This window comes from Mesoplodon densirostris, chromosome 5 (genome assembly GCF_025265405.1).
Source record: "Mesoplodon densirostris isolate mMesDen1 chromosome 5, mMesDen1 primary haplotype, whole genome shotgun sequence".
Classification (NCBI taxonomy): Eukaryota; Metazoa; Chordata; class Mammalia; order Artiodactyla; family Ziphiidae; genus Mesoplodon; species Mesoplodon densirostris.
This window is the reverse complement of record NC_082665.1, coordinates 121,131,889-121,158,687: the sequence shown is the minus strand read 5'-3', so window position 1 is coordinate 121,158,687 and position 26,799 is coordinate 121,131,889. Positions and strand designations below refer to the sequence as shown.

Below are 26,799 nucleotides of genomic sequence, written 5' to 3'. Positions count from 1 at the left end.
TCTCTAAGAATGAGACTATGGCTCTCAGATTTGGGACAGAGATGGTGAAATTTGGTTAGGTCTCGAGGAAACTAAGCAGAAATGGGAAGTAAAATCAAGAAAAAAGAAGGGCAAATAAAATTATAGCACAACACTACAGTTTCTTAGAGCATTTCTCAAACCTTAGAATTCATCAAATTATCCAAGGAGCTTAATAACAGTGATGATTCTCTGTCTCCACTCCCCAACATTCTGTATCAAATGTGGGGCAGGACCTGGAAAGTGCATTTTTAAGAAGCTTTCTGGTAATTCTGTTCCAAATAGTCCATAAACCCCAGTATGAAAAATAGTCTTGGAACTTTCAAGGAGAAAGGCCAATTAATTGGAGAGATTTAATCAGATTGTCCTAAAATGAGCACTAAAAAACCAGAGAAGCACATGGGCAAAGTGTTGCAGACAAGCACCCAGGGCCTACAGTTGATTTGTACATTTCACATGTAAACCATCTGAGTGGAGAATCCTATGCATGTGGTATGACAGAACCGCTGAAGAGGAAAAATGCTTCTGGGTCTGGGATGGGGGTTTTCAACTCCACACGGGATAAAGAAAGTATGGTTAGCACACAGAAATAAGGATGTGTTTACATCTCATTTCTAACTGGTGAGAGAGCAAGCTCTGATGCAGTAGGAAGACTGTGAATTCAGAAGTCTGCTTTTCAACTCTGCCATTTGACAGACAGTCACTTGCCTCTCTAGCTTCCAAGCTTGAAATGGAGACTACAACCTACCTCAAGAGACAGTTGTCAAGAGTGAATAATTACAACATATCTTAATAAAGCCCTCTGTAAACTGTAGTGCATCAAACAACAAAAAAACAGCATAATGGTAAAGAACTGGAGGTTACTAACTTTCTTAAACACTGATGGCAAGCTTTTCGTAGGCATCTTGCTGAGAAGTTAGCAAAGATGGCAGATTAAGTGTTACAAAGCCCAGTGGCATGCCAGAAAGAAGTGGGAAACAGCTGACTGGTGAAATCAGGAGAATTTACAGAACACTCCAAAGGAATGTGGGCAAACACCCTTTTCTCCAGTGGTGGCAAAGGGTGAGGAAGAAAGGAGAGAAGACTCAGCACTCCAGACTATAGTCTATTTTACACAAATTACCACTAGTAAAGTGTCGAAGGTGTTTGTTGCACTTAGGCTAAAGTCACAGCGAGAGCCCAGCAACTTCTTACTCAACCGCTGCCCATGCCCTGGGACTTCTGCTCCGAGAACATGGCGATCTTACACTAAGAACTCCGGAGAGGATGTGTGTGGGCTTCTCCAAAGAGGGCTGGGCCAGGAAAAGGGACAGTGGCCTACCTGTGTGTCCAGGAATCTGGGGTTTGGCTCAGCTACTTTTGGACAAGGAAGAATATGTGCCCTGTGGACTTGTCTGTTTCTGAAGGGGGGTCATAGTGAGGGACAGAAGGTGGCATCACCCACTGCAATTCACTCTGAAAACTGTCAATCTTTTTTCAGTTCAATGAGGAGACAAAGACACAGACCCAAACAGAGCGTGAGGGGAACAAATGCCCATAGAGGCCTGATGTGGCAGTAGCAGTGGCCAGCCTGGCTAAGGAATGGGGAGGAAGCCAGTTCAGTCCTGGAGGTCAGGTGGGAAAACTGGAAAGGAGACAGGTTAGCTAGAATTTCTGATTCCCTCCTGTATCCCTCAAACCCTATGTCCCACCCTGAGCTTGTCTGTTTTATCAGAAGTTTTACTTTGCTTATATAAAAAGTCCTTTTAAAAGGAAAGAAGTGGGAAGGTTATTTGCTATGTTAGGTCAAGAAAAAGCTTTTGAGCATAGAGACATTTTTTCTTTAATATCCTGCTCATCAAGGTGTCCTGCTAGTGATGGTGGGTCCTTATACATCATAAAAGAAAACCATCTGATCACCTTTTAGTTCTATGATATACCTGGTGACATCTATGTGACTAGCATTCCACGCAGTAAAGAATTATAATGACAAGTAAGGATGCATGTCCTAAAGGGCATCTTAAAAGAAAATATACCTCAAATATGAAAAAAGTAGTATCTAGTCTTAAAAGGTATACAGGCTATACCTTAGTACATCATGTACAATTACAGAAAACAAGGGGAATGAGCATAGAAAATATAAGCAGGCCAGAGAGGGTGGAACAAGAGTCCAAATCCAAATGTAATGCTATGAAAATGAAGAATCTGTGTCCACTTTAAAGGGAAATATGATGTAAAAACAAATTGAGAATGAAAGTAGAGTACTGTGAAAAGAATTTGAACATTACTATGAGACAGTGATATATATTTTATGAAGCAGTTATTTCTGAGGTCAATTTCCCTATGCATTAGTTATGTGATTCCCACCATTAAAATAAACAAAGCTGGATATAAAGAAAAGAGATATTTTAAAGATGTTTCAGTAAAACAGAAGAATGGAAGTTTAACAGGGAAGTTGTATGTAATGTTGTATAGAACCAACTGAATTATAGCTAACATGAAACTCTACGGCAGGAAAAATAGCCTTTGGCCAAGAGAAGGGGGTGAGGAACAGGTCACAGACAGCAGACTGGCCTCTGAAATGCCACAGCAACAGGTTTTCAAATTAGCTATTAGCAACTTGGGGTTGGCCAGGAGGGAATCTACTGCCATAAACAAAACAATGAATGGGTTCTTTTCAAAGAAAAGGGGAATGAGGAGAAAAGAAGTGTGATCTTGGAACAGCAAATACTATTTACGTGAGAAAGGAGTAAGTCAATTAATCAGCAGGGTATATGTGAATAGAAGAGGACCCAAGAGGTGACAGAAAGACAAAATTTACTACATTCCTAAGAAAATGATATGTTAACAATAGTAGAAATTGTGTAAGTTTGGTTGCAGAGAAACAATTTTGAATATGCAAATCTAACAAGCATATAACTTAAATTACTGTAAGGCTCAAATATGACACTACCTGTGAAACCATCTGTTAAATGTCAAGTCTGTGCATCTGTCAGGCAGGAGGTTACTGAGGGCAATGGCCAGGTCGATATAGCTGTAATCCACAGAGACATTTAATAGCTTTCTAATCCAAGCTGTCTTCCTGCTCTGCCCAGGAAATCCTGGCAAATGTTGGTAACAGCAATAATGGTAACAACTGCTTAATTTGAACTGTAATCATTTTTGATTTACCTGTCTACCACCCCATTCGCCAGAAGTGCTAATAAGCAGAGGAGTGGTTATGGAAGCAGAGGAGAGGAGAAGCAGAGGCCATGAATAACCCACCACCTGGAGCATTAGCTCCTGGACACCTAGTGTCTGACTTTACTGGCAAACTGATTAAACACTCCAGAGCTGAAAACACTCTATCTTCATTTAATTATTCAAAGTGCATAATTACCTGTTTAAGAATATAAATGAGTTAATATTAGGAAGAATGTTTAAGTCACTTAAGACTATTGGGAAATTAAAAATTCGAGTTGCTGGTTAAAATGGAAAGGACAGAGTGTATACACAGAAGTAAAGGAGGAAGAAATACAGGTTAACAATGATTTATAGAAAGAACTTTGAAACCAATGAAAACAATAACTTTTCCTTACTCCAGAAACAATTAAGAATGAGGTCAAGGGGCAATATGCTACATTAGGATTTACTTGCCTGTTTTTGACTTTTTTTTTTTTTTTTTTTAAGAAATGTGATTACTCTTAAAAGTGATCATGTAAAAGTATGAGATTGTTTTACATTCTTCCTACACAGAAAGTGTAGACAGACATCTTCAAGGAGTGAAAGAGCTTAAAAGAAAAAGTCTGTGAATCTATAACAAAAACAATAACTTAGCTTAGTCAATTTTGCTTAAAAACTCATTAGCTATGTGCATTTTTCTGTATGTATATCATATGCCAATAAAAAAGTCATTAGTTAAAATACAAATGAAACTGTCTAAGTCAATCCTGAAAAACAAAATGTTTTGACAGGGATTTCAGAGTAATAAAGCTAATGGATTAGCACATTTCATGAGGCTAAAGAACCCAATACTGCTGGTGATAAGTTACCGGGACTGGAAAACTGAAAAATGAATCTTCTTGGTGGCTACAGGTACTCTTCCTCACGATGACATGAGCAAGTAATAGCTGACTTTTAAAAAGCCAAAACATACTGGAAAACAATTCCCTTCCCTGATACCAGAAAATGAAAGCTTAGTTGTGGATTTACACCCATGGTAATGATATCTTTCTCCCTCCAGTTCTTACAAGAAGCATCCCTGGGCCTGCCCGGGTATCCACCACCCCAGACCCCCAGCAGAGGGTATCCACCACCCCAGATCCCCAGCAGAGGGTATCCACAGATCCCTGGGCCTGCCCGAGTATCCACCACCCCAGACCTCCCAGAACCACTAGACTCAGCACACTTGGGAATTCTATTAACCCTGGTCGGCTGGGTGGAAACAAGTTTGTTTCTCCTGGTCCTACAAAGATTGGACTGTTCTGGGAATGCATTAATGTCCCTCACTTCCACAATGGTCCCACTACAAGGATGAAGATGTCCAGAGTTTATGGTGCTGGATCCAAACAAGAAAGCAGAAAAATATAACTGAGGTGCAGACCACATCCATACCAGCCAAATCTCCAAGGGAACTGAGATTTCAGGACTTTGTGTAAGTCTTCTCTTTACAACACTGCATATTTGGGGTATGTTTCCCACTAGTAACCCAATTCCTACAGTACAAGGGATTTTTATCTGGGCTATAATGATATGACCTGGAGTTCCAGCTTTAGCCATAAAACACATGTGAGAAAGAAAAGTTGACTAACGTTTGTTAAAGCTGATAGTATTTTATTTTTGTCAATTTAAACACTTACCTCTTTGACGCTATGTGTTACTGCCCATATTAAAAAAACTCTTGACATCACCTGGAAAGAAGTCAGGACAACAGAAGATGGAACAATTCCTGAAAGAAATTTTAGGATGGGTAAATAAATGTATTGTACTAAGTTCCAAAATGTAATCGATTTTCTAAAACATCCAAATTTTAATGTTTAAAGCCAAAACTATCATGAGCAACTGAAACTTATCTACATTGCTATATAGACTATGTTTTTCTATGTAGTCAATATTAAAACATTTTTCCTCCCTCAAAACAATAAAATTGTTAATGGCAATAGCAAACCACAGAATCTAGGTACCTTTCGTAGGTCTTTCAAAACCACTTATACAGGTAGAGAAAATAAAACCACTGCTTAACCTTTAAAATTAGACATTGAAAGTTTCTTTTACAATATGCGTTTCAAAAATGAACAGGCAACTACGGAAGGAAAATCAATGGTATGTGTGTCACTGGAATATTGGAAGCTCCTGGATATCAGACTTGATATGATATACTACCTAATGGTTAAGTTGGCATTTTATAACCCACTTGAAGATTCTGCCAACAAGTGGACAAAATCAAAGTTTATATACCATTTCTTCTTACCTTGTTCTTAACAGTAAGCATTGGTACAAGTATCTTCCCAATGTTCTCAAGTTATAACACTGGAATCATGTTTAGTTATTTTAGATAATCATCAAGTTCTGCTAAGTTTACATTTCTTTGGCTTCTCCCTTCAGTTCCTACAACCACAACCTAGAGACCAGCCACCACCATTATATAAAATTCTTCCCTCCTTTAATTCATCTTAAACCCAGCAATAACTCATTATCTGAAAACATTCTCCTATCTTTGTTAACTTTACACTGGCAAGGAACTGCTACAAAAATAAAATCTGGAAGCAGAATTATGGGTATGCAGTCCAGTAGCCCCTCCACCATTTCTCACTGGTCTTACTGCTACCAGCAACTAGACTTACCAACTTTCTGGACCTGTCAAGTTGCACGTGGGCAACTCCACACCTGCCAGGAACTCCTCATCACGGGTTGTAAATTCTTCTTCCGCTTTAAAACTAACCTCATCTTCAATACATTCAGTGGACTATCCCTGATCAATTTTCATTCTTCTAAGCCCTCTAAAATACACTCAGATTTCTAGACATTTATATAGTTGGACAAACTACAACTTGCCAAAAGACCATGTGCAAATCATATAAAGCTCCATAGGTTTGGCTATGAAAGAAAATTATATCTTAGAATGAGCTTTAAAGAAGATCTGGGCTTTGAAGAGGTAGGGTTTGGTTCTCAAAAGCAAGTAAAATGGACATGTCAAGCACAATGCTTGGCATATAAAGATGCTCAATAAACCTTTGTAGAATGAATAAAAGAAAATTATAAATGTATGGACATATAAATCAATGGAATAGAACTGAGAGTCCAGAAATAAACCCTCACATTTACAGTCACTTGATTTTCAACAAGGGTGCCAAGACAAGTCAATGGAAAAATATTTATCTTTTCAACAAATAGTGCTGGGACAATTGGATATCTACATGCCAAAGAATGGAGCTGGGATACTTTCTTACACCATATATAAAAAGTTACTCAAGACGGATCAAAGACCTAAATGTAAGAGGTAAAATTATAAAACTCTTGGAATAGAGTTATTTACATAGATGTAAATTTTGTAACCTTGGATTAGGCAATGGTTTATTAGATATGATACCAAAAGCACAAGAAAAAAAAAGGGGGTTTTATCAAAATTAAAAACGTATGTGCTTCAAAGGACACCATCAAGAAAGTGAAAAGAAAACCCCCAGATAGGAGAAAATATCTACAAATATATATAATAAGGAAATATATACAAAATATATAAAGAACTCATAATTCAACAATAAAAAAAAACTACCCCATCTAAAAATGGCAAACAATTTGGATAGATATTTTTCCAAAGAAAATATGCAAATGGTCAATAAGCACATGAAAAGGTGCTCAGCATCATTAGGGAAATGCAAATTCAAATCATAATGAGATCCACTTCACGCCCACTAGGATTGCTATCATTAAAAAGACAGATGATAACAAGTGGTGGTGAGGATGTGGAGAAGTTGGAACCCTCGTGCATTGCTGATTGGATTAGAAAATGGTGCAGACACTCTAGAAAACAGTCTGCCTCAAAATGTTAAATACAGAATTACCCTATGACCCAGCAATTCCACTCCTAGGAATATATATACCCAAGAGAAATGAAAACATATGCCCACACAAAAACTTGTACATGAATGTTTGTGGTGGTATTCATATTAGCCAAAAAGTGGAAATATTAAAAATGTCCATCAACAGATGAATGGATAAATAAAATGTGGCAAAGTCATACAATGGGACATTAGAAATAAAATAAATAAAAAGTAATAAATAATAAATAAAAGAAAATGAAGTAATGATACATGCTACAATATTAATGAACCTTAAAGCATTATGCTGAGTGAGGAAGCCAGTTACAAAAGATTACATGCTGTATCATTCAATTTACATGAAATGTCCAGAGTAGGCAAAATTATAGAGACAGAAAGTAGATTAGTGGTGACCTGGGACTGGAAAGTTAAGAAGAAAATGGAGAGTGACTGCCAATAGGTACAGGGTTTCTTTTTGGGGTGATGAAAATGTTCTAAAGTTGATTATCGTGATGGTTGCATAACTGTAAATACTGAACTGTACATTCTAAATGAATGAATTGAATGATATGTGAATAAACCTTTTATTTAAAAATATGTACGAATGGGCTTCCCTGGTGGCACAGTGGTTGAGAGTCCGCCTGCCGATGCAGGGGACACAGGTTCATGCCCCGGTCCGGGAGGATCCCACATGCCGCAGAGCGGCTGGGCCCATGAGCCATGGCCGCTGAGCCTGCGCGTCCGGAGCCTGTGCTCCGCAACGGGAGAGGCTGCAGCAGTGAGAGGCCCGCGTACCGCAAAAAAAATAATAAATAAAAAAAAATTAAAATATGTACGAATGAAGTACAGAGCCTGATGATATAATATGTAATACTGCCAAAGAGGCTAATTAGTGAGTCAAACATTAAGTGTATATACTTAGCCAGATCGCATTTCAAATAAGAAAAACTAAAAAAGATTGACAAACAAAAAGTTTTCTTAAATGAGTTATTAATAAGCACTTGCCACTCAAGGAAAGATCACTACTCTTTCTAGCTTCTTTTTTTTTTTTAACTCAAAGACCAGCTCATCACATAAAAACATGATTTTTTTTTCCTTTTATTTCTGCTCTTTCTTTTTTTTACCACTGAAACAATGGGCTAGACTGCTAACAGTCTGAGCAGTGCTCCAGGGTTGCTGCTATACTTGGGTAGGGATCAAAAAAGTCCAGGATCTGGACCTCAGATTTCCAAGTTCAAAAATCTAATTTTATGCCACTCACGAACAAGAACTAGGCTCCTGGGAGACTGACTCATTAGTCAAATCCTAGTTAATAAACCAAAATGTCAATTTATTCACTTGTAATAGAGGCACAGCCTTTGTAATTACTAAATGTCTGGGATTTTAGAGACCCTCATCTAGGGGTGCTTTTTTCTGCTATCAAAATCAGAATGCTTTGTAAATGCTTTTTAAACAGAGGCATTTGGGAGATCTGAAGATGAATATCACAATTCAGTTATATACAGCTTTATTAATTATCCCTTCTCTACTATAAAGCTCCCTTTTCTAGGAAACATGAATATTTATATATGTTTTCCTTTCAAAAGTGCTAAACAAAAATTATCTGATTGTTTTCCTTAAAAGTAAGTTTTGGTAACCAAAAACAAAGATTTACTTTTCTGGTAAATTTCCCACCAGTCTTTTCTTCTAAGTATATATATATATATATATATATATATATATATATATATATATATATTTTTTTTTTTTTTTTTTTTTTTTTTTTTTTTTTTGCGGTACGCGGGCCTCTCACTGTTGTGGCCTCTCCCATTGCAGAGCACAGGCTCCGAACGTGCAGGCTCAGCGGCCATGGCTCACGGGCCTAGCCGCTCCGTGGCATGTGGGATCTTCCCGGACAGGGGCACGAACCCATGTCCCCTGCATCGGCAGGCGGACTCGCAACCACTGCGCCACCAGGGAAGCCCTCTAAGTATATTTTTAAATACAGTTCAACTTCTATTGTTTATACTCTTTGTGGTTTGCTTTCTCATTTAACATTTTAAGAAATTTTCTATCTTACAACAAACATATTCTTCAAAATTTTTAACTTGATTCATAATATTCCTTTGAGTTGGATATGTTTGTTTACCTATTCTCCTTCTGTGAGACATTTAAATTGCTCCAATTTCTTGATACTATAAATGAAGTAATGCAGTATTACATATAACACTTAAAATTTTTTGAGGCTTAGACCCTTTTTTTAAAAAAGGATTATTTCCTTGGGACAGTTCCCAGAGGTATAACTGCTAGGTCAAATGGCATGAATGCCTTTAAAGCTCTTGAAATATACCACCAAACTGCTTTCCAAAAAGTTCGTATCAATATACACTCCCACCAGCAGCATACAAGAGTGCCTGCTTTAGCACAGCCCCAGAAGTAAATTTAAATCTTAGTAAGTTAGGGGATAAAAAGCCGATTGATGCTTTCTAATTTGATGCAGATGCAGAGATGTTTCTGGCTTTGCCTGCAGGTGCTTCTGCATTCCCTATCCAGGGAATCTGCCTAGTTAGGCACCTGAATTTTTTCCAAGTGATGCCATCCATACCAACTCTCACTTAGCTTCTATAGCATATGAACCTACCTCAACCAGTCACCCAGAAAATAGCACTTCTGGCCCTCACCTAACAGCCCAATCTCAAAATGCCTCCTCTAAGAGATCAGTAAAAAGGCCAGTGGGAGGAACGAACCCTTTCATAGGGAAGGCCATCTGAAGTCCAGGAGCTCCAAGTTTATCCCTGGATTCAAGCCAGACAAATAATAGAGGGCCACACCGATGAAACATATTATTTTAGCTGTGAAAAGAACTGACATCACTGAGTTGGGTTTATTGTTATCATCAGGTCGGTTTCATAAGAACTGGTTAAAAAATTATTACCTTTTTGCTGTAGGAATGGTATGCAGTGTAATATCCACCCTATCACTGAATGCCCCTTCTACAAAGCCTCAAGTAGGAAATTTGTTTAAAAACTTAATGTTAAGAAGTGTTTGCTCCTCTCCTCTCCTCTCCTCACTCCTCTCCAATGATAAGAATTCTATAACTCAGTTGCCCTTTTCAACTTGGTAGTCAGAAAGTTTCAAGCCAAATATGAAGCATACTACAGTACTATATTTTGTGTTTAAGTTACCACAAATCCTTGTGGAATGAGGAATATAGATAGATAAGACAGACTAGATCCTCTCTCTTTTCTAGACTTCTTACAGTCAATCCCACTGTGTTAACATTTGTTATACCATTACCCTTTATTTGAATACAATGTTCATTAACATAGCATGTTTAAACTACCCAAACCGCACATTTTTTTTTTTTTATTGCTGACTGCTTCAATTGGTTGTTTCCAAATGACGGAGAGATTCTGCAATCTTATCAGTAAGCTATTACTATATCAAAATTCATTCAAAATGATTACTAGATATCTATTATTTGTTAATTTAATTCAACAAACATTTTTGGAGTACCTACTCCATGCCAGGTACTGTTCTTCATGCTAGGGTTACAACAGTGAAGGAAATGTCCCTGCCTGCATGAACTTACACTCTCAGGCTATAACTGATTTACTTTGGGATAGCTTTTATTTTTAGCACGGTTTCCCTGAAGTTGATATGAGGCTACTAAACATTTGTAAACTGGAAAATGGCTTGAGTGTTTCTTGGTTTCAGAAAGATATCTCTGTCAGCAGTGTGAATCTTTGGCAAGGCAAGGTTATAAATTGAGAAACAATTATGAGAATTTATGTTGAAAAGGCAGTGAATTTTTGAAGCAAAACACTGGCAGATAAAAGAAACACAGGCACTTGTGTGAGTGCACATAATAAGTAAAAGCTGTATAAAGGGGATTCGGCAATCAGTTTCTTGTTTCTCCAGAACCAGGGTGCTCTGAGGACTCTCCAAACAGTTGAGCCCTACAAAGCTGAGTAGCACTAGAAATCCTCCCTGCCTGGTGCAACCCTCACATGGGCCAGGGTAGTGGGATTGGGAGACTGGCTACATATGACCAAGACCAGGTTGAAAGTTAAGTACAGGAAAGGCAACACGGGCTGGGAGCAGAGTAGGATAGTGTTCAGATGGAGCCCACTACCAAAGCAAGAAAGGAGACACAAAGTTGGTGCCACAAATTAAACTAAATGATGGAAATTGAAATCAGAATCTCCCTACCGAAATTCCAAATCCATTGAACTACAAGTAATAAACATTAAATAACAACAACAAAAATCACTAGCAGCAACCAGAAAGGAATGGGGTACACCTTTATGCCATGTATTTTATCTTATCTTATTTTATTTATTTATTTTTTGTCTTTTTTTGCGGTACGTACGCGGGCCTCTCACTGCTGTGGCCTCTCCCGTTGCGGAGCACAGGCTCCGGACGCGCAGGCTCAGCGCCCATGGCTCACGGGCCCAGCCACTCCGCGGCACGTGGGATCCTCCCGGACCGGTGTACGAACCTGTGTCCCCTGCATCGGCAGGCGGACTCCCAACCACTGCGCCACCAGGGAAGCCCTATGCCATATATTTTAAAGAGTGCTAGCCAAGAAAGGATTATTGCACACCTCCTGCTTTGTTCCCAACTCCCAAAAAGTGATATTGGTGAATCAACAAAATCGCAAGAATTTTCACTAACAGGCCTAGATTTGAAGAGAAACACAAATTTCTGACTGGAGTGTAACAGACGTGGAGGCTGGAAAGTGATGGGGAAGTAACTAACTGGGAGCCACCTCACAGATGCTAACTAAGCCTTTCAGACCCCACAGAGTTGGAAGACTGGTACAAAGTTCCCTTTGAGGACAGGATATACTTTCTACAGGGTTGAGGAATCCCAGGATGAAGCGATTAAATCTCAGAAGAGAAGGAAGAGCTCACATGTTTTTAAATAAGTAATTCGTTCACACTGTTCAAAGCTTTTAAAGTATAAAAAGATACACAGAGAAAAGTCTCCTTCTCAGTCCCATCCTACTACCCCTCAGGTGCCTTTCCTACAGGCAACCAATTAACTTTTTGTCTATCATTCCAGAGATATATTTTAGGTATACAACAGCAAATATGTTAAGTCAATGTATAAAGATACATTTATACACACTCTTTTTCCAATTTTTTCCATAATGACAGTCTTTTCTTCTTTTAAAAATATCCTGATGATCTTTCTATATCAATACATGCGTACACTGTTTTAATTACTGAGGCTTTATGTTCTAATATCTGTGTACTCTTCTAAGCCCTACCACCATGCCCTCAGCATGTAGAAAAATACATAAATCAGGAAAACCTTCATCCTTAAACTGTAGCTTAGAGGGGGAGACAACTCAATCTTAAATACTGTGGAAATGCAGTCAGGGAGGATTCAGTAACACAGCAAATAAAATGGCTGGACAGGGCTGCTTGCCCTTTAGCAAGACGAAAAGACATGGCAACCATATGAACATAATGCGAGAAAAAAACAAAAATAAAGCATGCATTGACGGCAGGAGGAGAATTCAGATAGATTCGAAGCACAGGAAGGATCTGAGGCACCACTGCTGGCTTTTAAGATGGAGAGGCCATGTGCAAAGACTGGAGAGCAGCATCCAATTGCTGAGAGCAACCTCAGGCCAATAATCAGCAAGGAATCAGGACCTCAGCACTAGAACCACAAGGAACTGAAATCTGCCAACAGCTCAGAAGCAGATTTTTCCCTAGAGTCTCCAGATAAGAACCCAGACCAGCTGATACCTTGATTTTGGCTTTGTGAAATCCTAAGCAGAAAACACAGCTGAGCCCACTCAGACTTCTGACCTATAGAACTATGAGCTAATAAAGAGGTGCTGTTTTAAGCCAAAAAGAAAAAAAAATTAAATCAAGAATAAATACAATAAAGCATGCATTGCATTTAGGGGAAAAGTCAAAGATTAAAGCAACTGGAAGGAAGATAATAATTACAGAAGACAAAGACAATCCAACACAAGAATAATTGTTATCCCCAAAGTAGAAAACCCAATATATGGAACAGAAAATGTATTTAAGGGTGTAATCCAAGAAATGAAAGAACTAAATTTGTACTGAAAGAATACTGTATCCCAGAAAACAACTGATAGTGAATAAGTAAAACCAAGAACTTTCTTGGTTAAAAAAATAATACTTTGGGATCCAGGAAAAAAAGCAAGTTACCTACAAAGTGGCAAGAAAATCAGCCTGGCTTCAGACTTCCCCACAGTAACATTCAATGTCAAAAGACAATGAAGGGCCTCCCTGGTGGAGCAGTGGTTGAGAGTCCGCCTGCCGATGCAGGGGATACGGGTTCGTGCCCCGGTCTGGGAGGATCCCATATGCCGCGGAGCGGCTGGGCCCGTGAGCCATGGCCGCTGGGCCTGCGCGTCCGGAGCCTGTGCTCCGCAGCGGGAGAGGCCACAACAGTGAGAGGCCCGCATACCGCAAAAAAAAAAAAAAAAAAAAAGACAATGAAGCAACACTACAAAGGTCTGAGGGAAAGAAAGTATGTTCAAGAATATTACACCCAGACAAGATGTCATTCTAGTGTAATGGCAAAATGTAGACATCACTAAATATGAATGAACTTGTCACATAATGCCTATGTGACTGACCCTGAGAAACACACGCTGTCAGAAATTCAGCCAAACAAGATACAAATCAAAATAAAGAACTCAGGAATGGAGAAGTCATGGCAAAAGGGCCCATAGTAGGCAATGGATCCATTCATATATAACACTAAGACAAAACAATTATGGTAATTATGGTTATAGAACAGAGTGTAAATGCTTATAATTTATAATATTATTAAATTAGTAACAATTTAAAAATGGAGTCAGGGAAGAAGAGATGGAAGAATTAAGAGATATTGTCTAAAATATTGCTAAATGTAATTCTAATCTAAATTTTTCATAATCTTTTTGTTAAACTTTAAGGGGCCTTTTAGTAAATAATATATCTCTCATGGTTAAAGGTTTTACACCATATTCTTTTTTATAAACTCAATACTTTTAATGAAAAATAGCATGTATAGCATGAGCTACATAACTTGATTTTTCTATCTATCTACTTTTTCTTCCTTATATTAATATATATGTGAAAAGAATGCTCCCTGGGATGATGTTTATCTAATATAAATGATGATTAGCACTACTGGTACAAGTTTTTAAAAACTTTATGTACTTTTACACATTGTTTGAACTCATAAAAAACATGAGTTAAAAAATTTAAATTAATAAAATCATCATTCTTAACAAGAAATGAAACATTTGGCATCAGCAAAAGATAATTCTGGAATTGAACTAATTCCAATCTTAAATAGGAATTTTCTTAAATATTTTCTCTTAGAGTACAAGCTTTTCTTAGGGAAAAAAATATTTCTGGCCAAAATGAAGAGAAGGGTGGGAGTATGAAATTCAAGGAAGATTACTGGCTTCTTTTGTTTTTGTTTTTTAAAGAAGGACTGACAGAAGATCAATTTTCTTTTTTTCCAGAACATAGAAAACTGGCCATGCCTCTTGGGCTTGCAGCACCTGACACCCCCAGAAAGCAATTTTCAATATATTTATCATAACCACACTTACTTTATTGAGATATGACAAAAGAAATTTGTGTCTTACACTGAAATCAACAGCAAAATTATGGTATTTATATGATAAACTCTGGATTTATTTGAGATTGGCATTTCGAAAAGATATACTAAACTGTAAGATGGCATTACATTTTGTGTTAAAAGGATGTTACTAAGTGCTTATTTTTTACCAAATTGAAATGGATATAAAGAAGAAGCATAAGAAATCAGGTACAATGATACTTCATGTGTCTAGCACTGGGAAAAACTGTAGTTAGAATGAAATCTTTTCCCTTTATGTGACAAAACTTTAAATACAGAGGTGCTTCTCACACTGGGGCATGTATACTCCAAATATGTGCTTTAGGGTCCAATCCAGAGACATGCTACTAGCAGTCAACTTACTCAAACTCAACAGTATGAACTCAACCAAAAGAAAATAAGATAGAAAAATAACTTCATGCGGGCAACTTCACCCAGCATTTCACAGTGTGAATGTGTGCACCGGAGTGAGTGGTGGTCTCGGGTCTCCTGGCCATGTTGACTGTGATTTTACTGTTCAAAGATAATATAATATTCATCTAATGAGGCCCTAAATGCAAGCCAATTATTTTATCCGGCATTCAAATGAGGGAAAAGTAAACACTTTCAACACTGGAGGGAAAAGTGCCTGTGCTGGACTCACTGAGAGTCGATACTAAGTTGTACTGTTGTATGAATAATTTCAGGTGTTTTTCATTGGAATTTTACCTCTACATAAGCAACTCCACTTTAGAAGACAAAGCCACAAGATATATATAATGCATCTTCATGGTTCATTAATTTTCCCTGAAATTCGGGGGGGGGGATCCATTTTTACATTAAAACATGAAGAAGGAGACTTCAAGTGTTTCATATTTATGGCAAGTTATCTGGTCTTTACTCTCAAACCCCTGGAGAGGAACTATACTCCTCACAGATATTAGGCAGACTTGAGAAAAGCTGGAAAAGCACTATGATACATAATAAAAATATAAGGTAGGAAGTTGAGCGCATGGAAGAAGGGATAGAAAAAAATCTCTCCAAACCACAGGAGAAATCAATACCTAAATGGATGTGGTGAAGGCCTGTACACTTGCTTGGGGCAGAACACAAACTTGGCTTAGAGCTCCTTTATGACTAATGTAACAAGAGAAAACAATCCACGTGTAATTTCAGTGTACATGAGAAAAACAGAACCAAGGGGCTCATTTTTGTTTTGTGTTTTTTTTTTGGCTGCTCCACCGGGCCTGCGGATCTTAGTTCCCCGACCAGGGATCAAACCCACACCCCCTGCATTGGAAGCATGGAGTCTTAACCCCTCGATTGCCAGGGAAGTCCAGGGGCTCGGTTTGAGCATGTACTTATATGTAAAATGGCTTTGACTACAGTAGTAGTTTCAAGTTTACTGGATGTCCTCTATACACTTTTCTGTTTGTTTTCACTGTTTCCTGTTTCAGATAGTCGGCTCTCAGAGTGTCTGCCACCAGCTTGCTCTTCCACTTAACTGAGGTTCTTACATGTAAAAAGTAACAATAAACTGGCTTTAAGAGATCCAGAGGCCTCTGAAGAAAATGAGCTCTGGAGGGTTTTATCAAATATCCAGAGGCTTTTTTTCATTTGTTTGTTTACTTTTGGGGTCTCCATTTTTTAACAAAGTTACTGGAAGTCTAATCTCTGAATGAGAGCAAAATGTAAACATTTAAAAAAATGACACATTTCCAACCATTCTGAAGATAACATATTATAAAAGGGTGACACATTTTGAAAAAGATGAAAACATAAAAATATTAGAAGCCATTCTCAAAGAGGACACAAGTCAATTATAAGTCATGGAACCTCACTCAAACCTCTATATTATAGTTAGCATTCCAATAGCAAATTGCCACCTGATTAGTTTTACTGTTCATAGAGCTGCAGGTGTTTTAGATCAGACTGTTAAGTGCAGCCTTGAAATAGGGATAGTTCATATATATTTCACCAGCAAAACTACATCATAAACATTTCTTAAAAAAAAGATTTATTAGTATCTCTATTTTTACACTTATCAAGTTTTGTCTTAATATACTTATGAAAATTCTATTATGTAAAGCTTTTTCAAAAGGCTGAACCCAATCTGATTGTCACTTACTGGAAATAACGGAAGATCTAACGTCAAGTTTGAGAGTATAATCATTTCCTTACTACTTGAAAAAACCAACAATCACAGGATTTCACTTAAGCAAACCAAGAAATACACTTCTGCTAAACCATGTTCTTTCTCAGAGTTCTACCAAACCCTGTGAGTAGGGAAGAAAGATTGAAGATGAAGTTTAACTTTACTAGAAGGTTGTGAAAGGTGGCTTTCTTGGGAAAGATTCTTTATTTAAAAGAGCAAGTAACCACAAGGGTTATTTAAATATGGTGATCTTTAGCTAAGAAAATCTTGGCTGTCAGAGTTGGAAAGGATCTAAGAGATCAAGTTCAACTCAGTTCTTGATAGATGAGAAAACTGAGGTGTGAAGAGGTAAAGTGACTTGCCAAGCTTACATGATAGTTGAATACAACAAATTAATATTTATGTTTAAAATTTGGTGGTTATTCACAAAGAAGGTTTTAATTATTGGTCAATATATAGCTATAAGAGAATTAAAGTATTAGCAACCAATATGACAAAAGGTTAACATTCGAAGCATATGAAGACACAATTGTTTTTGTCTTTTAAAAAATCAAGACCCTAATGGACAAATAAGCAAAGGGCATAAGTAGATAATTCACATAATAAAGAACATAATAAACAAACATGGAAGTATATACAATTTCATAATTAGCAAAAAAGTAAGAAATAAGAGTAACCTATGATTTTATATGATTAACTTAGTGAATATTAAAAATAATCCTTTGCAATTCAATTTGGCTTTTTTTTTTTGGCCCCACCCTGCAGCATGTGGGATCTTAATTCCCCGACCAGGGATCAAACCAGCGCCCCCTGCAGTGGAAACACAGTGTCCTAACCACTGGACCACCAGGGAAGTCCCAATTTTGCAATATTTTTGTTAAAAGAATCTTCATACTCTTTGAATTAGTAACTACATGTGAAAAAGTATGTGAAAGGCATAATCCAAAGACTTAAAAAGTTCACATATCAACAGATATTGGTTGAAAAATTAATATTTAAAAATGGGGACAACCTAAACATTTTCCGCTGGGAGGCATGACAATACATCTAATTCAATGAGATATTTTGTAATTGAAAAATATCAGTGAATACAAGATAAGTGTGAAACACCGTCATATCAGAAAGTAAGGACACTAAAACGGTGACTGAGGTTCTATCATAAAGGACTCAGAAGACAATCTGAAGATGCTCCCACTGGCCAAAGATGGCCAATTTGAGCGTTAAAAAGAAGAGATACAATGGACTGAATCACACCGGATATGTTAAAATTCATGAGTTCATGATGATAAAATAAGAAGCAAAGACCTTCGCTGTCCCTTTGACATGCTGATTTGTGTTGTATGGAGGAAGGGGTGTGTGTGTGCACGTGCACGTGTATATGAACGTGCATGCATGCGTCCATTAGTATCAGTGCCTGCCCGAGTCAGGAAAATGACATCTCTGGTTCTGTATGAGGACAACAGTGTATAAAGCAACATGAAATGCTAGCCCTCATTTTGTTAACTTACAGACTAATGTCAATTGTTCTCAGAACTGGATTTTTTTCCTCAAAATTGAAACTGCTTTTCCTTTTGGGTTTAATGAAGTATTGCTAGTTGAAGCCAGTCTGACATGGTGACAGAGCTGTTAGACTGATGAGAAGTGTTGCTGCCTGATTTAAAGCCAAACCCTGAACCCTTTTAAAGAATAAAAAATATTGTATATGGGAAAACCCCCCACAAACTTTTACTGGTTTTCTTTAGAGGATTCTGGGAAACCAACACATTATTCTGAAAACTGGGAAAGGGATAAAAATCAAGCTTGAAAAAAAAGAATATATATATCTTGTTATGTCACAAGAAACTAAGGAAAGCAGTTTGGGAAAGGGGGAAGGGAACCGGATAAGTGGAGAACCAGGGTGGGACAGGGGCTCACTTTTCACTGTATACCCTTTAATGAATTACCTATTTGAAAAAGAAACTCATTTAAGTATCACTATAGAGATTATGTAAAAAAATGGAAAAATGGTTATATTAAAGGAAAAAACTCAGCAATCAAACGGTAGCCACTCTGATTATAATAATGTAAAAACCGTATATGCACGTAGACCAGGCCTGGAAGGAAACACAGAAAAACAAAATTGCTGACTAGACTTGCAGAATTTAGGGCATTTTTTCCTTTACATTAAAATGAATTCCCTTGTTATATTTATAAAGTTATTTGTCCAATAAATAATGTTAAGGTGGCATTTAAATGGGAAACATAGTATTTTCACTCTGTTACCCATACTTGTAGGAAAGCCCAGATATTTGAACCTTGAGCCCATAATCAAGGCACTAAGAACCATTCACAGGCAACTTGACTCTTACTGTAAGCAAGAGGTCTAAGAAGGATAAAAGAAAGGGTATACTGAGCGGGCTGTTCATACAGTAGATGTTAAAAGTACAGTGACTCTGCCCAGCTCTATTTCCCATGCCTGCACATTAATGCGGGGGTGGAGGCGGGGGTGGCATTCACTGAGTAGGAGGCCAGCAGAACATGGAAAGAGCCTGTTGACAGCGCATAAAAGACACACACTGAAAACGCTACTTGCAGGAGGAGTGAAGCTTGTCAAAGTACTGCAGAGGCTGGGAAAGTGAAGAGAAGAGAAAGAGCAATTATAGCCTGAACCTAACAATTCCTCAGCTAAATTTAACTAGAGAGGTGGAATATATCTGCAGCTTGAAAACGATAGGCAAATGAATGTTCAGGTACAAAAAGGCCCAACCTACACAGAACTTTAAAGGGTCATTGTAAAAAAAATTTCTATTTTCATATCAATCATCTGCTATTATTCTGAATATATTTCAATTGTGAACCCCTCAAATAAATAAATGGACTTAAGGAGGTATAAGGAAATCCTAGGCTCAAGAGCAAAACCTTTTATTTCTTGTTATAAATCAAAATCAGTAAGGATTTATTAATGTCAAGCTTTTCCAGAAACATTACTTTAAAAACTTTTAGCTCTGAATAATGAAAATTAAACAGTCACTTTCATTTACCTTTTCAAGTTTGAAATGAAATTATTTATTCGAAGCCTTCCAAATTTTTATGTCAAGAGATAACTCAGTTAATATACTTATTTACATTGAACTGTGTTCACAAATAATTCCTAAATATATTACTTAAACACCTAAAACACATTATCCTAAAATACAAATACTTTATATGAATTAAAATGTATATCTAAAAGGTAATGATAACTATTTCTAGGTAGTTAGATTAAATTGATTTTTACTTTCTTCTTTATGTCTTTCAGTATTAGCTGATTTTAAAAATAATATGCATGTGTCACTTTTATACAGAAATAAGGTTATTTTAGAAATAAGGCCTTTTCACTTAAAAAAAATCACCACAACATGATTTAATAGCCACCATATTATAAATTCTGTTAAAAATAAAAATGGGTAGAAGTTCAATCAAAACAACGTATAATTGTTTTCACACACAACTGATTTACAATTATTTTAGCAAAAAAAAAAAATCACATGTAATCAAAAATCTAAGTTGCAAACAGCTTTTGGAAGAGTTTATTTATTCAGGTACCCCCTATTCTAATAAAGACTTTGCTGGGAGGAGTTGATCATATACAAGGTCATTACTGAGATTTATGATCACATATATTACTTAGGGGTACTGAGATTTATGACCATACATATTGTCTAGAGGTAAACCAATCTGTTTTTGCTTTTCAAATCCAACTTTAAAAATATAAAGCAGATTAATTATTCACATCAAGTACTCTAATATCACTATATTCTGTTGCCAAGTGGATGGACTCATGGATTGCTCTATGGGCTCAAGACTTGAGCAACCATTCAAATCCTTTGTGGCAACCACTACTGGTTGATTATTCACTGTGCATTTTCCTCTCTTCCTTACTAACAGAGTACTGATCTTATATGGAATAGCAGTGTACCCTGCTAAAACACTAGCTTCTTTGGAATCCCCTGCAGTTGGAAGAAGCCATGTGGCACAGTTCTGACCAATGAAAAATAAACAGTTTCTGGAAAGCCTTGCTGTGCAGCCACTTTCTGCCTGTAATGTGACATGACACCACATAACTCATCACAGCCATATTATAACTACAGGACCACATGCACCAAGACAAAGGTGACACACTTCTGTGAACAGTAGAGCAGAAAGACAGATTTCTTGTTATACGTGAAAAAGAAACTCCTATTTGGCTAACACACAGTAGTCAGAATTCTGGCACGTATAGCCAAATGCAATCCTACTTACATACTCTTTCTTTTACAGTTGAGAAAATGAACCAAAACTCTGAAGGGAATTTGAGCAGACTTAAGAAGTCCAAGTATATCAGAGTGCAGGACAAGGTAACACTTTTAACAAGAAGCTATTCCAATTACACTTTCCAGTCATGAAGACTAATGGCATCTGTAAGAAAGATGGTGAAAATTTGGTGCAATATTTTCTTCTGGTTAACAATTTCCTAAATCATCTATACGCCAGATTTCATATCTCAAAAAAATCACTAATATTTTATGTCCAAAAACAAAAGCAAAAAATCTGCTCTCTTTTGCAATTATGACATGTGGTATTCATGAGCATCTTTTAAAAACATTTTTCAGTAGCCAAGAATGTTGCTTGTCAGGTCAAGATCTACCAGATATAACTGCAGTATTTACTGCAACATTTAACTATCATAAATAGTTCATTGCTCTAAAATGAATCACTTTTCTTTAACAGTGTTGGAAATGTGATTACCCTATTCCCCCTGCACAGATTATTTTAAGGAAAACTCCACCCATAAGCACCATACTATATCTAAGCAAATCACCCACAGACCTAAGAGGAAAATGTTATATGAAAGGAGATAAACTCTAGCGAGCTAGAAAGTATGTATTTTACTTGATTCTTCACAGTAAACAAAGTACTATGAAGAATCACTTTGTTTTGAACTCCAAAGAAGTTTAATAAATATTTATGGGCTGAATGTGTGAATGAACCCTAAGAATAATGAACACAGATCACATATCCCAGAGCAGGTTCCTGTAAAGTTTAGGAGAAACCCCTTTTGAGGTTAGAGTTTCAGAGTGGAGAGGGATACCATTTCCTCATGGTGTGTCATTATGAAGCTAAATCTCTCACAGGCTATTCTACTACAGGTGGAATCTACACCGAGTGTCACCAGCTTATTTTGCTCCTACCATGTATCCCTGAAGTACTTGTCAAGATGACCAGAAACTCTGTATTAGGTGCTATCTGTTAGACCAGGATTTACTTTAAATTATATAGAAGTAAAGGGAGAAACAATTAGGCTATGTTGTTGCTCAACCTACAACAATACAAAAATCTACTATTAATTGAGAGTATTCTATGCATCAACCATGGTTCTACATCCTTTACTTATATTAACTAATTTACTTCTCACAACTCCTATGAGATAGGTGCTATTATTTTTCTCTCTCTTTTTTTTTTTGGGCCACCCTGTACAGCATGCAGGATCTTAGCTCCCCGATCAGGGATTGAACCAGGCCCTCAGCAGTGAAAGCATGGAGTCTTAACCATTGGACCACCAGAAAAGTCCCTATTTTTCTCATTGTATAGATGAAGGGAACTGAGGTCCAGAGAAGGTAAGTAACTTGCACTAAATCACACAATGAGTAAGTGGTAGAAGCAGAATCAAACCCAGGCAGTCTGGCTTCGGAGTCCATGCTCTTAACCACTAAGCTATACTACCTCCAACTATAGGAAGGAGAAAATCAAGCAAAACAAGCCTGTGGATGGTTTAAAAATATGCCCACAAATTCTTTGATACTCCTCCCTTTAAGAGGTAGCCTACTTTTCCTCCCCTTGAGTGTGGGATGGACTTAGTGCCTTGCTTTGAACAAAAAGAAAAAGGTAGGAGTAATAGTGTGTCATGTTAGGGACTAGATCATAAAAAGCACTGTGGCTTCCTCTTTGCCCTCTCTCTTAGATCATCCACTCTGGGGGACACTAGCTGCCGTATCATAAGGGACTTTCAGCAGCCCTATGTGGAGAGGACCAAGTGGTGAGGAACTGAGGTTCCCTGCTAATAGCTATGAGAGTGAGTTATCTCAGAAGCACATCCTTCTGCTCCAGTCCAGTCTTCAGCTGACTGCAGTCCTGGCTGGCATCTGACTACAACCACGAGAGGCTGAGCCAGGACCTCCCGGCTAAGCTGCTTCTGAATTCCAGACGCACAGAGACTATGAGAGAGGAAATGTTTGTGATTTTAAGTCACTCAGTTTGGGGGTAATTTTAATGTATCAATAAGCACAGAAACTTTCATCAGAGCCATATTTTCAATATAAAATTATATTTTAATACATTTTGTGTAAAATATATAAAAACTTGTATAATTAATATGTGTAATTACATAATTACACAAATTGTATAATTATATAACTATCTGTAATTATATATAACTATATGTATAAGCACATATAATGTACATGTTATATATATAAAATATATACCCACATATATGTAACTACATGTAATATGTAATTATATAATTATATGTGACTATACATTAAGTAAAAAATGATTTTGAGTGTCTGCTCATTCCCTGGAAGCAGTAACCATTTTAATCACTGCAGAAGGGTAGAACAACATATTCTCAATGTCCCTTCAAAAGCTACTCTATTTACTTAATAAAAAATTAAACAACATATATTAAACATATATACATGTAGAAAGATTATTCCTGCCTTATATCATCACATACTCTTTACTTTTCCTCTTTTCTTATAAGTCAATAAAGAAATAATACATTCCAGCTCCAAAAGTCTATCATAAGAACAAACTGTCTATTTGATTCCTAACAGTCTATTCAAGGTGCTAATTTGCCATTATTTATAGACTTGATTCTTTTCTGAGCAGCTGTCATTAACAGAATAACTTAGGAGTTCAAAACATTCTTTATTCAACTCAACTGTCTCCTGGAATTGTTAGTCGTACATCTCAAGGTTAAAACTATGATAAAAGCTAAAGATGAACCAAGTTTCAAGAAGGCTATGAAAAAGAGCCACCATTACATACACCAAGATTAGCTGACGCTCACTGATTGATATTCCGTTAAAGCCTTCATTCCTAATCATTTAGGTCTCTTTTATCAGATTGGAGGCTTTCTGAAGATGTTTCCTGTACCAATGTTTTAACTGTTTGTGGCTTTCAAAGCACTCCAGAGCAGTCATTTGGAAACCCATGTATGCCCAGAAGACAAACACTAGTGTACCTCTTGGTGTAGAAGGGAAAGAGAGAAAACAGTGAGCTGGCTTCTAGTCTAGAAGTATTTGATACTTTGTCCACACCATTCTCCCTGCCTCAGGTTTTAGAAATAGTACTCTGGCCTCAAGCTGTCTCATCCTAACTCAAATTCTCTAAAGAAAGAAGAGTAGAGGCATGACCATACCTGGGCAATGAGGGTTGAGGAGAGTCTGAGAACAGGAAATGCTGAGGGAACAGATGAGGACCAAAGTGGAAAAAGAAATGGAGAAAATGAGCAAAAATGAAGAGGCAGGAAAAATAGAGGGGAGGAAGAAAAGGCAAGGAGGAAAAGGAGGATCAGAGAGATTTCAGAGGAAGACATGAGACCACAGAGAGAATAAAAACATGGAAAGGCAAAGAAACAGTGTTCCTTCAAGGAAAAGAGAGCAAGTGTGAGAGAGAGAAGGGTGTGTGGGGGGGGGATAAATGGTGAAAAGGCAAAGAAGGGGGGGAGTCATAGCTTACCTCTAGGTCTCTCATTAGGCAACCAGTAGAAACTGGGAATGCCACTAACAGATCCAGAGAATAAGAGAAAAAGCAGGTCTGAGATAAAATGATGACTTAAGCTTTATACATCTTGAGTTTGTGGTGTGCATAAAGGAACCAAGTGGCAATGTTCATCTGGGCAGCTGAGTTGGAAACTCAGAAGGCTGGTGTGGCCCAGAAGAGAATATGTGGGAGCCAATGAAGCAATGGGGAAGGTATGGTGAGGTCAAAGAGGGAAACTGCACAGGGAAGAAGAAGAAGGCTAAGGACCAAAGCCCAAGTACACCAATATTTGAGGGACACAGAGAGAAAGAAGAGCCCATGAAAGAATCTAAGGACAGGTGCAGGTGACCTAAGGCACAGGAAGAGAGCTAGGAGAGAGAATGGGCAGGTGGAAGAGTGAACTGAGGAGCAGCAAGGGAAGTGCTGTCCTTACGGAGAGTGAGGTTTCCATTAAGGTAAGAAAGTTGAGGAATTATTCTATGAAGACAGAGGTGAATTTGCTTCCAGTGGAAAAGGGTTCCAAAAAGCATTGTCATCTCTCCTTCTGTGCTCCCATACCCATTTGAACTTATCCTTTGGGCAAAACTTTTGTCACACTCTGCTTCATGTTTGTGTCCTTGGCTCGAGAACAGGATGGGGTCTGCTGATATTTGTATTCTCGGTGCTTGGTCAGTACAGTGCTTGTCACCCGGCACAAGCTCAATAAATGCCTGGAGGTTTTCTGAAGGGCAATGGGAAGTATGTGTTAGTAGAAGTCTTGATATGACCTTTGACATATTTCTACGAATTTATCTATAGAGACTAGTCACAAATGTGTATAGATTTAGCTACAGATGCAGTTATTTGCAAACTTTATTCAACATATACAGCATTGATTAAAAATCAAAATATGTCTACATAATGAATACTATACATACTCCAAAAATTTTTATTGACCATCAATAACAAATAAATCTATACAAAACCTAAACCCTCAGCACAACTAAAAGATATAGACAACTACAGACTCAAATCACATGTAAGTAGAACTATAAACACCAAATTCCAGCAGAGCCATGTCTTGAGCCTCTACTGCAAATCTTTATGGAAAGTGAGAGTCTGGAAAACTGGCATGCTAGCAAGAAGAGAGGAACAGAAGGCTGAAATTTGAGGTAAAAATTCCCCCAGGAAGAGGCAGTCCACCCTAGGTACAAAAACACTGAGAAAAACATTTTGTTGATTAGACTAATGACAGAAAAGGGAATTACTTTAGTCTGTGGGACCCAAGTGGCAATCTCAAAAAGGTATCACTTCTAGGGAAGAAATGGGTAAAAGGGAAGGGAGAGATGTCTCTTAGTGAATGGATGGTGAAGGTGGAAAGAGACAGGAGGAAATCTACACTCCTATAACACAAATGAGAGCTCAAAACAATTGATAGGCATACAAATCCTATTCCTACTGACCTCCTCAAACAAAAAGGCATCCTTTGAAGAGACTACACTTCATTATGTTTACAGATAAAAGTGTCCTCAAGCTAGTAATCTTATAAATCAAACCAAACTTCCAACACTAGCCAATGAATACATAAAAGCAACTTACAATTATACAAAACTACTATCAGAAGAAAACAAAGAAAGAGGATCAAACATTTTAGCTAATGAAAATGCACTCAAAAAAAAACCCACAAAGGAAACTTTAACACAACACTCCAAACTGAATATTATTAAATAAGCATTTGAGTATATGAAAAATTATTTTTAATCAGAAGTCCAAGAACTAAGAACAGAAATGGACCAAAGCAGGCAGAAATGAAACAAAAGTTGAACTCAGGACAGAAATAGAAGAGAAAGACAAAATGATATCTGACCTAAGGACTACTTAAATCTCAGGTGATCGAAAGAGAATACATTCAAATGAAAATTTAACAAAGGGCACTGAAGAAAGGAAGCAAAACAGCCAAGAGAATAAAAATGAAATTAAAGTAAAAGGGATCAGAGAGAAAGTGGCTGAAAAAGAAGGGAGGCAAACAAGATCTAACATACAGATATTTGGAGCCCCTGAAAAAAAAAAAAAAAGAACAATGAAACAGAACTAAAATTTAAAACTATAATCCAATAAAACTTTCCAGAAATAAAAGAAGGCCTGAATTACATATCAAAAGAGGCTACTAGGTACCTGGGAAATTGCCCTGCAACAGTCAACTCTAAGGCATACCCTAGTAAAACTATTAGACTCTAAATATAAAGAAAAAAATCCTCAGTGATATCAGCAGGTTGGCAGAATAGGATTTTTCAGTATGCA

The 26,799-nt window shown here is 37.3% G+C and overlaps 1 protein-coding gene across 1 annotated transcript in view; it reads right to left on the bottom strand.

Annotated features, from left to right (window-relative positions):
* Positions 1 to 26,799, bottom strand: part of HACD2 (3-hydroxyacyl-CoA dehydratase 2) — a 90,659-nt gene that overhangs the window by 25,822 nt on the left and 38,038 nt on the right. Inside the window, exon 4 of the mRNA XM_060099445.1 lies at positions 4,836 to 4,924. Coding sequence (XP_059955428.1) covers positions 4,836 to 4,924 — 89 coding nt within the window. The remainder of the gene's footprint in view (positions 1 to 4,835; positions 4,925 to 26,799) is intronic.